This window comes from Podarcis cretensis (genome assembly GCF_951804945.1).
Source record: "Podarcis cretensis genome assembly, chromosome: 14".
Classification (NCBI taxonomy): Eukaryota; Metazoa; Chordata; class Lepidosauria; order Squamata; family Lacertidae; genus Podarcis; species Podarcis cretensis.
Window position 1 is genome coordinate 52,390,842 of NC_137183.1, and position 13,564 is coordinate 52,404,405.

General features: G+C 44.7%; 1 protein-coding gene across 1 annotated transcript in view; it reads right to left on the reverse strand.

Annotated features, from left to right (window-relative positions):
- Positions 1-9,074, reverse strand: part of SNX8 (sorting nexin 8) — a 34,353-nt gene extending 25,279 nt beyond the window's left edge. Inside the window, exon 1 of the mRNA XM_079953904.1 lies at positions 8,929-9,074. Coding sequence (XP_079810030.1) covers positions 8,929-8,980 — 52 coding nt within the window. The 5' untranslated portion in view covers positions 8,981-9,074. The remainder of the gene's footprint in view (positions 1-8,928) is intronic.
- Positions 9,075-13,564: the final 4,490 nt, after the last annotated feature.

Sequence of the window (13,564 nt, forward strand, 5' to 3'; positions counted from 1 at the left end):
CACATCGCAGGCTGCATATACTTTGACTGGCGCAATGGCAGGCCCCTTTCATTTTTGGAGACCTTGGACAACACGGCCGTTATGTTAAAACACAACGCTACTCAGCGCCTCCTATGGCCAAAGGAATTGTCGCACAATAGATGTCACACAATAATCACACAATGCAATTAACTGTAACGCAAATATATACACACTGGTGAAACTGTGGCTTGCATTTTCCACTTCAAGCAATTATAAATAAATAGGGCTGTGAATGGTTCTTGTGGAGCTATAGATGGAATTCACGATGACTGAAGCCAAGAGAGGAAGCGAGTGAAATCAAGATAATCCTAGTCAGAGCACGTTCTTGCTCCAACACTACGCTTTATACTTATCTTCTACAAGCACATATATCTTGTGAGAGCTACTCTGGAAGCTTCAAAGGTCAGGCCTATGTCTGACTTTTCTGACAGTTTTATACTTGTTTCTGCGCACATGCCTTCCTAGTTATTTATTTGTAAGAGTATTTCCAAACCGCCAGCTCATTCAAACAGTGTCATGGTAGTAGACAATAAAATAAAAAATACAAATAGGCAAATACAAATAGGCAAATACAAAACATCGCACCCCAAACAGCCCTACGTTTCCTGCTGTCTATCTTTGTATTGCACAACTTTGAGAGGAGAAACACCAATGCCATACTCAAGAGGAGGTCAGGTTTCAATTAATCTTCAGATTCCCCCCATTTATGATTTAGCTCAACAATTTAAAAGAATGAATGAATGTTCATATAAACAACGACCAAATTACACAGAAGCACAATTGTAAAAGCACACCATCACCACAAGCCTGAGTCAATCAATACCTCTCAAAACTGCCCCATCTTGACCAAATGGTGACAAGATGGAGCCAAGTACACCCACCACCAGGGGAATTCTAATGCAATGGTGTCACAACACAGAAGGCCCCGTCTTTCAGAGCTACCCACCAAGGCTCAACAAACAGGAGGATCAACAAATTTAGCTGTTGATCATGATGCTGAGATACTTCATCCCTGTCGCATGTATGCCCCACAACAGTACACTGCTAGGCTGCATCAGTTTTATACACAATATTAAAAGGAAAAACTAATTTCAGTTATAAGGAAAAGCTAGTTTGGGTCATGATGCTTTTGAGAAGCGTCACTCTGTTTTCCAGCTATCTGGCACAGAGCCTGACAGAACTTACGCAAGCATAAAAGCAAGCATAACACATAATTATCTTAGGGTTCGGGGTCCGGACAAAACTGTTTGTCTAAACGACTGCTGCTGCATTTGCCAAACTCTTTCCAAGACGCAAATATTCAAGGGTACCGTAAAATAGAAAATGGGCATCATAATAGCAGCCTCAGCAAATCAACATTCCCAAAGAGAATGGGAGGGGGGGGAAATTCCTCAGGAAGCAATGTGACTGGTCCACCAGGAAGAACAGACAAGGTTTCATCCTTACTATCTCAAGCCGTGACCTATGGGGGGGGGGTGGGGACTCTGGGTCCAAATAATGCAGCGAGTCTAGATTTCCCCTTAGCAAAACCAGATGTTTCCCTGCCAATTTGGAGCCAAGCATCTGAGCATAATAATGAAGGATCATTCATCAGCCTTTCCTTTCCTTCTTCTTCCCTATCTTATTCTAGAGATAGATTTCCAGCTCGTGACTTTCTATCTATTGACAGAGGCTATAATCAGGATTACATGGTGGTGAGTTCCAAAGAAATCAGCACAGTTTACTCTCAATTAAGTATTTACCAGATTATTATTTTTTAAATCCTGCTTCCTTTTAAAAAAAAAAGCTCTCAAAGCAACATACAACCAGAAGTAAACAATCCCGTAGGATGATGTACAACTGTCCATCAATAACTTCCTCCTATGAAGGAGTTAGGGGGGTTTTGTGTGTGGTGGGGGTGGTTCCCCCCCACTCCGGAAACCCCCAACCACATCAGCATTGCTAGAATTCACCAGAAGGCAAAACTACCGCCTACAAGTTTACATGGAGTTTCACTAAGTGACACATACTGTCTCACTTCTGCAATTCTTCGCTTCCCCTCACGCCAGGAAAATCACACACTCCCTCTGCCAAAAACAACCTTCAATATGAAACAGCTGGATTATTCAGAATATTCTGTTTGGCCAAGCCATTTTTAATAGCCAATGTAGAAATCAAGACTAGGAAGACCTTGGTCCAATCTCATGACAGCCATAAATTAACTGGGTGGCCTTAAGCAACTCTCCTTCACTTCTATTTTCCACTTACCAATTTGCACCGTAAGTTTGAACAGAGAGAATTGTTGCCAAGGATTCGGCATACAGATTGTGAAAACAGTTTAAGAAATTATAGTCAGTATGGCTTAGTGCATAGAGTGCCGGATTAGGACTTGGAAGACTTGGGTTCAAATCCCTGCTGAAGTGAAGCTCACGCAGTCACATGCTAACCTCCTCCCACAGGGTTGCTGTGAGAATAAGGGGAGGATGAAGAGGAAAAAAAAGAGAATAAGAGGAGGATGAGCAGAACCATGGATGCGGCTCAGAAATCCTTGGAAGGAGGGTGGAATGACACCATAACTTTACCAACTTCAACGTAATAATGAATGAAAAGGATGCAAATCCTTCCTTTAAGAAATGGTATTACACACTTTAAAAAGGTAAAGGTACCCCTGCCCGTACGGGCCAGTCTTGCCAGACTCTAGGGTTGTGCGCTCATCTCACTCTAGAGGCCGGGAGCCAGCGCTGTCCGGAGACACTTCCGGGTCACGTGGCCAGCGTGACAAGCTGCATCTGGCGAGCCAGCGCAGCACACGGAACGCCGTTTACCTTCCCGCTGGTAAGCGGTCCCTATTTATCTACTTGCACCTGGGGGTGCTTTCAAACTGCTAGGTTGGCAGGCGCTGGGACCGAACGACGGGAGCGCACCCCGCCGCGGGGATTCGAACCGCCGACCATGCGATCGGCAAGTCCTAGGCGCTGAGGTTTTACCCACAGCGACACCCGCGTCCCCTATTACACACTTACTAAGAAGTAAAACCCGCTGGACTCATTATGACTTCCTTTTGAGTAAGCAAGTATGCTTGGATTGCTCTGTCAGCATAGGATTGTGCCTGCATGATGCAAGACACTGGAAGCTGATTCATAGAGAGTCAGGAGGTAACTTATCAAGAAAAGATATGGATTTCAGCATAAATGAGCAGAATATTATCTTTTGGTGCTGCATGTATGGACATTAAAGGCCATTAAACAGGTAGAGGGATGAATCCGTTTTTCAAGAAATAAGCATTTCGGTTTTTTTGTTGTTGTTTTTTGAAAGAAACATGTTTATTTTTTTTTTAAATAATGTTTATTATCATTTCTAAAAGGTACAAATAGCAAAAATACATACATAAAAAGGGGGAAAAAAAGAAAAAGAAAAAAAAGAAAAAGAAAAAGAAAAAAAGAAAAAGAGATTCCACCTTTTAAATCCCATTTTCAATAACTTCTTTTCTAGACTTCCCCACGCCTCCCCTTCTTGTATTCCATTTCCCATATTTGTTCAGCAAGTTTTTACCTTAATATCATCACTTATTTTAGCCATTATTTCAATGTTATATTTACTTTAGTCTAATCAATGACACTTAAACTATATACCTTATTCATATATACGAAAGATAAGAGAACAGAAAAAATCAAAAACAAAATAAAAATACTTTTCCTAAGGTTGTCCCTGGTTCCCATCCACGAATTCCCCATTTTATTACTAATGAATGACATAAAAAAAGAAAAGAGGATTTTTACACTACATTGTGAAAATCAGGCCCCCTTCGGGCTCCCAAGCCCTCCTTTTCCATCCCCGGTTTCCACCCCAAATCTAAATCCGTAAGTCTATCTTTTTAGCCCGGTGCCCTTACGTCCGAGGCTCTCAAGTCCCCTTCAGTCCCTCTCAGCCGGCTTCTTTGGAAATCTTTTATGTTAAATACCCAAACTTGAAAAAGTACTTTCTCAATACTGTCAGTGATTTTTTCAACCAAGTCAAGTTGTTTAAATGTGAAGCTCCGTCTTTGTTTCTTAAGTTCATACATCCCAGCTAGTCCAACTTTCACTCTGGTCGGGTTTGAAATCATCTTGATAAGTCCTCGGCTCTCATTTGTCTTCTGTATCACTTCGGCCGTCCCTTGTTTAACAAGTGTCTTTTCCTCCTCTTCTTTCTTTAGTTTCATTTCTTGTCCAGCTGCCCGTGTTTTGAGTATCAGGCCCTTTTCCATCTCAGTAGCTATATTTTCTGTAGGTTTCGACTTTGAAGGGCTTGTAGACCAAACATGACCTTGCTCATACGTCTCTTGCAGCTTTCTCATGAGAACGACCAACTCTTGCAGCTCTGCTCGTATTTCCCGACGTATTTCCATCTTGTAGTGTCCGTGAATCCCCTCTAGAGGGATTCTTGTTACTTAGTATTCCTTTCACTTCCGACCCAAAAGTCAATGTTGTTTGTATCAATCTTCCTTTGCTTTAAGTTACTTTATATCAAAATAACCGGCTAAAGTTAAAACTTTCAGTTCTTTCCAAACTTTGACAGCTAATCTGACAACTGTCAAAGGCTTCCTGTAAGTCCACCACAGGCTCTTTCACGAGTTACTCCCGGTCTCTAGAAAAGTGGTACTTAATCAAAACATATAAACTCTTGCCCTCCAGCACGATAACTTGATCTTTTAAAGTCCGTGGAATTAATATCTTTTATCCAATCACCAAAGATAACCGACGACTCTTCTCACAACCTTAGTTGGCAGATCCTTGCTGTTAGACTGTTTACAATGTGGGTGAGGCGGACTTCCTCTTTTCACTTCCCCCCGCTCGTACCAGATCCATAAACGAAATAATTTAAAAAGTTCGGTTCCAAATTACTCACGGGTTGTTGTTCTTAAATTTAAGTCCGAATTTTAGATGGAAGAAGTCAGCGCTGTCCGGCAAATGGCTTGCGGCTTCACTCAGCGGGGGAAGCAGAGGACTCACAGCACCACGCCGCTCCCCGGCACCCGTTCCGTAGCCTTTAAAAAGGCTCCTTCGCGGGTCGGGAGGGCGCTAACGGTGCCCGCCGAGTCACCACGTCCCCGGGCATTCGCGCCCGTGGTTTTAAAGGGTCCCCGTGTCGCCGGCACGGCAAGACCCAGCCACCGTTGAGCAGATTCCCTCCAGAGCTCGGAGGGAATCCGCCATTAGCCGATCGCGCTAACCCGGAAGTCCAAGAAATAAGCATTTCGAAACAATTCAAATCAAGAATTCCTTCTCTCTTCTAATTTCACACAAAAGGCGGGCAGAGAAATCAGTAAAACGCGTCTGAAAATCATGTTGAGTCACTTGGGCTTGCATGCTATTGAGCACACTTTCAGTGCAAGTTGCTCCATCCTCCTGGAACTTTCATATATTATCCTCAAATGTATTTGCTAATGCTATTCTAGGCTGCATCAACCAAAGTATAGTGTCCAGATCAAGGGACGTTAGTACCACTATATTATGCCTTGGTCAGATGACACCTGGAATACTGTATCCAATTCTGGGTACTACAACTTAAGAGGGATGTGGACAAGGTGTGCAGAGGAGAGCAACCAAGATGATCAAGGGTCTGGAAACCAAGCCTTATGAGGAACGGTTGAGGGAGCTGGGTATGTTTAGCCTGGAAAAGAGGAGACTGAGAAGAGATACGATAGACATCTTCAAATATCTCAAGGGCTTCCACATGGAAGAGGGAACAAGCTTGTTTTCTCCTACTCTGGAGGGTATGACTTGAACCCATGGCTTCAAGTTACAAGAAAGGAGATTACGACTAAACATCAGCAGAAAGTTTCTGACAGTAAGAGCTGTTTGACAGTGGAACAGACTGTCTCAGGAAGTCGTGGACTCTCCTTCCTTGGAGAATTGTAATCAGAGGTTGGGTGGCCATCTGTCATGGGTGCTTTAGCTGAGATTCCTGCATTGCAGGGTTGATGGCCTAACTCCACAATTCTGTTATTTCCAGCCTTTGACCAAACAGTTTTGGGGAACAAACATAGGATGCTGTCAGACCACATTGGTCCATCTAATTGAATATTGTCTATATTCAGCACCATTCTTCTAGAAAAAGAGGTGCCTGAACTCACCACGAATGCTTCCCTTGTTCTCTTATAATGGCAATGGCGTCCACTTAGTTCCGGCAAGTTCCAGCTGGGGGGGAAAAGCCCCATCTATATTGACTGGCAGAGGCTTTCCGGCATTTCAAACAGCAAAATTTCCCAACCCTATCTGGAGATGCCAGGAACTGAACCTGGGACTTTCTGCATGCAAAACAAATGCTCTGCTAACAAGCTACATACCTTCTTCCTCCATCAATGACATCCATTTTCCTCAGCATATAAAGATCTCAGTTATCTGACCTACGTAGCTGCAAAAGCATATTGCTAAGTAGGTTCCTAAGGCACATTTCATCACTTTGGTGCTAACAGAATAATCCGCGCAGCAGAAGATACGGCAATTAGCTTAACATACCTAGGCATTATTCACACAAGTGAACATTAAGCATTGTCAGGCGGCCTATAAAAACTGTACTGTTAAATGTTTATCTCAAAACCTGCTTGGGTTTTACCAGGCCTTTTCCATGAATGAAGCAGATTACAAAGACTTCCACATTTGCTAGAAATACTATTTCAAAAGAAGCAGCGCCAGATTCTACTTCCACATTAAGCAGAATAACTTTTTCAGAGGAACTATTGCTAAAAGACCAATTCCCACAGTACTGTAGCTATAGAAATACTACTAATTCAAAGAGAATAATAAAAAATAACATGACCTAAGCTATTTCAAAACAACTATTTCCCATGCCATAGTATAGAAATACTACAAAGTATCTTGTGGTACCTGAAGAAGAATGTACAGTATTACCGAACGAAGGCTAATTTGCTAGCCTTAAGGTTAACACACAACTTCTTTTGCTGCAGCAAACTAATGTACACTTGCATAGAGGTAAACCCCATTGAACTCAGTGGGCCTGAGTAACCCTAAAAAGAAAGGATTGCTCTAATTAGTTAAAGAAATAATATTGCAGAGAGGATAAAGGTAAAGGTAAAGGTACCCCTGCCCGTACGGGCCAGTCTTGACAGACTCTGGGGTTGTGCGCCCATCTCACTTAAGAGGCCAGGGGCCAGCGCTGTCCGGAGACACTTCCGGGTCACGTGGCCAGCGTGACATCGCTGCTCTGGCCAGAGCCAGAGCCAGAGCCAGAGCCGCACACGGAAACGCCGTTTACCTTCCCGCTGGTAAGCGGTCCCTATTTATCTACTTGCACCCGGAGGTGCTTTCGAACTGCTAGGTTGGCAGGCGCTGGGACCGAGCAGCGGGAGCGCACCCCGCCGCAGGGATTCGAACCGCCGACCTTTCGATCGGCAAGTCCTAGGCGCTGAGGCTTTAACCCACAGCGCCACCTGCGTCCCATATGCAGAGAGGATAGCCACGTAGAAATAAAGTGACATATATAAATACTTCTATGTAGATTAATAACCACAACTGTTTCAAACAAACTATTCATGAACGACTATTTCCCACAGTAGCTTTAGGAGTACTAAAATGTGAAGCTGCCGCATGACAATACATAAAGGGGCTGAACCAAGACAAAAATTTTTTTAGCATGGGTGCTCCTTGTCTTCCCAAGGCCATCAAGAACTGTTTATGAATTGCCACTGTTTCTTACATAAGCAATGCTTTTCTGCCCCCAATAGCAGGAATAAATTCTAATAATAATAATAATAATAATAATAATAATAATGTATGCCGTCTTCCCCTTCCTGTGGTTTCCAGCAGCTGGTCATTTCAGAAGCATCGCTGCCTTCAACTGTTCAGGCGGAGTAAAGCCATCCCGCCAGTCGCCCCCCATCGCCCTCTCCTCTTCTTCCTCCGAGGAATTCGTCTACTCCCCTTTGAAAGGCACCCAAGTTGAGTGGCCGCCGCTGTCCCTGCGGGAGCGAGTACCGCAGATTAACAAGGCGCTGAGCGGAGGAAGAAAGGCTTCCTTTGCCCCAGTGGCGTAGCGTGGGTTGTCAGCACCCGGGGCAAGGCAAGTAATTTGCGCCCCCTAACCCGTGGATTTGCGCCCCCTAACCCGTGGATTTGCGCCCCCTAACCCGTGGATTTGCGCCCCCTAACCCGTCGATTTGCGCCCCCTAACCCGTCGATTTGCGCCCCCTAATCCGTCGATTTGCGCCCCCTAACCCATGGATTTGCGCCCCCTAACCCGTGGATTTGCGCCCCCTAACCCGTGGATTTGCGCCCCCTAACCCGTCGATTTGCGCCCCCTAACCCATGGATTTGCGCCCCCTAACCCGTGGATTTGCGCCCCCTAACCCGTGGATTTGCGCCCCCTAACCCGTCGATTTGCGCCCCCTAACCCGTCGATTTGCGCCCCCTAACCCATGGATTTGCGCCCCCTAACCCGTCGATTTGCGCCCCCTAACCGGTGGATTTGAGCCCCCTAACCCGTGGATTTGCGCCCCCTAACCCTAACCCCCAGATGTTGCGCCCGGTGCGGCCGGCCCCCCCTGCACCCCCCACGCTACGCCACTCTTTTGCCCTCTTCTCCCGACTCCGCCAACTGCAAGGCTATATATCTCTATCTATAGACTGCAAGGACTCCCGCTGGACTTTCTCAGAGAGCGGCGAAAGCGCGGCGTGGAAATGCCGCCTTCCCGCAAACCGCCCTGGGGTGGGGGCTTGTCGGCGAAGTAGGTGCCGCGGCGGACGCCCTGACCAGGTCCTCCCGGTGCCTCAGCCCCTTCCCCGGCAAGAGATGCAGCAGCGGCTCCCCGCCGCCCCCGCCGCCGCCGCCGCCGCAATAATACCTCAGCGGTGCAGGAAAACAGGAAAGAGCTAACGGCCCGCGCTTGCCCCTCGCGCGGCCCTGGACTCCCCTCAGCGCAACCCGCACCTGAGGCCCCTCCGGCTGCCCCCGTTCCCGCGGCGGGCGGCTCCTCGTCCATGGCTCGCCTCCTTCTCTCTCGGCAGTCATGTGAGGAGGAGGCGGCGGCGGCGGCGGCGGCGTCCTCGGGACCCTTCCTGGCGCCCTCCCCTTCCTCCCGCCCGCCTTCGCTCCCCCTCAGGCCGGGGAGGCGGCGCCGGGGCGGGCGAGACGAGGCGAAGAGGAGGCAGGGGAGAAGGGGCTGGTTGCTGCTGGAGCTGAGCCCCGCCGCGCCTTTTCCCGAGCCTGCGTTCAGACGTGCAGCGGGTCAGACGCGCGTCTGGTGGGTTCTGAAAACCGGAGCGGGGGGCTCGGTCCACTGCGGCGCGCAGGACTCCCTGCGGACGGAGAAAGAAGCAGCAGCAGTTGCTGCCCAGCTTCCCGGCCGGCGCACGTGTCGCACGTCCGAGAACAGCAGAGCATACTTTATTCCTTGGATTGATTTATTCGGGGCTCAAAACAAAATAAAAAAATTCCTTCCAGTAGCACCTTAAAGACCAACTAAGTTAGTTCTTGGTATGAGCTTTCGTGTGCATGCACACTTCTTCAGATACATGTATATGTATGTATATATGTATCTGAAGAATGTATATGCATGTATATGTGTATCTGAAAAAGTGTGCATGCACACGAAAGCTCATACCAAGAACTAACTTAGTTGGTCTTTAAGGTGCTACTGGAAGGAATTTTTTTATTTTGTTTTGACTATGGCAGACCAACACGGCTACCTATCTGTTATTCGGGGCTGTTCTAGAAAAAGAGGTGCCGGAACTCACCATGAACGCCTCCCTTGTTCTCTGAGAATGGCAATGGCGCCCACCTGAGAGGTGCCGGGAAGGAGTTCTGGCAGGGGGGGAAATGCCTTAGGTTCATTAATTATATTTGTATGCCGCTTTTCATCCCAATGAATCCCAAAGCAGCTTACAAGGTTGCAGGGTTTTTTGCTGGGGCAATCAGAATAAGATCCACTATTTGACTATTGATTCAGAACCCTGAAATGTATTTTATATAATTGATTTTTTTTTCTTTTTATATCGTATTTTTGTTTTATTGCTATGACAGATGGCTGACACAAAGATTCATTCACTCTCTCAGCTTACAAACAATAAGCAACAAGAGCATGATAGCACATCACAAATGCATAGATCTTAGAACTATAAAATTGGGAGGGGACCCCCTGGTCATCTAGCCCAACCCCCTACAATGCAGGAATCTTTTGCCCAACATTGTCGAACATAGGACCCTGAGGTTAAGAGTCTCTGCCTACTGAGCTGTTCATCCAGCAGTGTAATACGGTATAAATTATGTAGACTGATGAAAAAATCGTCAGCGAAGCAATTGCAAAGCAATCTCTAAAACACCGTTAACAAAGCACCAACTGAAAAATAAGCTAGACGTCACAATTAAAGCAAAAGTCATGTTCTGTGATTAACAAATCAGTGCAGCGTTCATAATCTATAAAATATTAGCAACATTAACAAAACAGCTGCCCCAAAAAATGAATTAAGTATTGTTTAATTCATGCACACTCCCCACATCCCCATGACTCATAATTGCTCCGTTTAGCTCATTAAAATGCACATACGCATAATGCCCATGGCAGCAGCTCTCTTCTGAAGGTTCCTCTGGCTGCAGGTGGGGCAGCGCAGGTGGGAAAAGCCATTACCTGCTGGGCAACACCGAGTCTCTCACCCCTCACCCTTGAAGTGCACAGCTGAAAATGTGAAGCAATGATCTCTCCTCAGGTGTAGCCATGGCCTGCTGAAGGGAACATCTCTCCCAACCAGAAGAACAGGGATGAGGGGAAACAACCAACGTTGAAAGTCTTGCAGATCTGTTTGCCTCAAAGCCTGATCTTTTCACTCTGCACATGTGTCATGGCACGTTACAAGCCACCTTGTGATGGGGCTTAAAAACTGCAGCAGCACCAAGTCAAAATGTTACCACCTGCTAGTGCCTAAATACACATCATCATCATCATCATCATCATCATCATTGAATATATAAAAGTACAAAATACAGAGCTGAAGAATAAAAGAAAAAATGAAAGAAGAAATAGATACATTACATCAATCCTTAATTCTATTCCATCAAGTTCCCATCTATCTTTCCATGGCTCCCTAAAGCTTCACATTCCTGCTGCATATTCTATTTTTTCTAACTATTTAAACGTTCAAATTCTCATTATAAACTATAACTGCTGAGCTTACTCCATATCAGCTTCCATTCCGCTTAAAAGCTTTTCTTCCTCTCTAATTTTGCTGGTTAAATTTGCTAATTCTGCATATTCCATCAATTTCATCTGCCACTCCTCCTTTGTAGGTTTAGTGGTACCTCGGGTTAAGGACTTAATTCGTTCTGGAGGTCCGTTCTTAACCTGAAACTGTTCTTAACCTGAGGTACCACTTTAGCTAATGGGGCCTCCCGCTGCTGCCACGCGATTTCTGTTCTCATCCTGAAGCAAAGTTCTTAACCTGAGGTACTATTTCTGGGTTAGCAGAGTCTTTAATCTGAAGCATCTGTAACCTGAAGCATCTGTAACCTGAAGCGTCTGTAACCCGAGGTACCACTGTACTATCTCCTCTCTCCATCTGTGTGCATATAGGATTCTCGCTGCTGTAGTGGTATACACAAATAAATTTATTTGTTTACTTGGTACCTCGGACCTCATTATTCCTAACAGAAAGGCCTCTAGCCTCTTTGGAAAGCTCTTCTGAAATATATTTTTTAATTCATTATATATCATTTACCATTATTCTTTAACTACTCTGAAGGTCCACCACATATGGTAAAAAGTTCCATCTGTAGCTTTGCTCTTACAACATTTACCCGATTGTGACTTACGGTACACATTTTTGCTAATTTAATTGACATCAAGTACCATCTGTAAATCATTTACCAATAATTTTCCTTAAGAGCATATCAGACTGTGAATTTTAATCCTGTTTCCCACAGCATTTCCCACAAATCTAACTCTATTGTGGCCCACATCTCTAGCCCAGTTGATCATTGCTGTTTTCACCATGTTATCCTTTGTCTCCTAATAATAACTTGTACATTTTAGAAATTAACTTCTCATTATTATCTGTCAAATCTTCCTCAAATTCTGAGGTCTGTTCTATAAAACCACATTATCAACTTTAATTATTTCATTCAATTGACGGTATGATTGCAACCAGTCTGTCACCTGGTTACCAACTTCTTCCATCTTCTTCAGGATTGTGTCTGTGAAGTCCAGTAGTTCTCTATACTGTATGTTGCCCATCCTTTTTCCATATTCAATTTTTTCAGTTCTTCCTTGGAAGTAAGTTCTGCTAAACTCCCAGCAGCCCCAAGAAATTGGTCTATCTATAAGATGGCACAGGTAATTTTCTGACTCTGGATTCACAGGCCTTATCTGAGAGTGGGAATACGATAACAGTTCTTGGGGTCCTGATTGATATTAACAGTGTATATCAGTCCATGTACTTAAAATGGTCTTACAGGGACACCTCATTTAGTTGTCAGTGTTTTAAGTACTTCAGTTACTTAAAAATATGGTAAGACAGCCCTATGGGGCTGAGTGGGACCCTGGACCTCTGCCCCAAAGTCCTGCCTTGACAATGCAGTTGACTGCAGCCTGTGATCTGCATTGCCATAAGCTGCTGCACTGCAGAAAACAATACCCAAGAGAGCTCATTAAGTGTTCATTATCTCCGCCTTTGTTTTGTAACTCTGAAATGTTTAATACAAATACTGTTTTTTAAATAATAACAACCCCACTCAGATTCTCATAGACTGGAGACTTCAGGGCTCACAGAGCAGGACTTCCAGATAACTTTTCACGTTGGGATTTAAGTATTGGAACCAAGAACCCAAAAGAAACTATCCAGATTGAAGCCTCCCTAAAGAATGCACAGAGCACTTTTTTAACTCCAGGGTAACCATGAGCACTTTACAGTTGCATGCTATTATTAATCATTATTGTTATTGTTATATTCCACAATTATGTGCTTTTAACAGCTTCAAGGTGAGCACAACAGGATTCTGATAATGTAGCACCCTGCTTGTGGTTAACGCTTAGCTGGAATGAAATATTCAACGCAGCAATAGAGAAATTAAAATAATAATTTATTTGTCAGACAAATAAATATGAGGCACAGTGGTATATGGTTACCAAGCTCTGGCCTGACCTCTTGCCATTCTGGCCAGCACTTATATTTCCTTAATCCAGCCCCCTTGCTCCTCCTGTGGCTGCCTCTGTCCAATCAGCCTGGTTGAAATTCCTATTGGCTGTTTGCTAGAACCAATCACAAAAGATACACCCATTTCCTCTTGCCTTTTATGGAAATCAAAAAGCTATATATTCTTCTATCTATAAATGACAAATAAGTAGTAATATATCTTACATGTGTCTCAACAAGGAATCTTAATTACCAGCTCACCTCTTGCCCTCCTTGTCCTATTGCCTTCCAAAACAGATGATTAATCTTGAATTTTTATCTTAAACATATGTCAAGGATTTTGAGTTCACATCAACATTGAGAGATCTCCTTCATCTGAAGGTTTCTAAACAAAAGGCCTGACAACCATATATCAGGAGTGCTCGATGGCGTCTCCTGTCTGG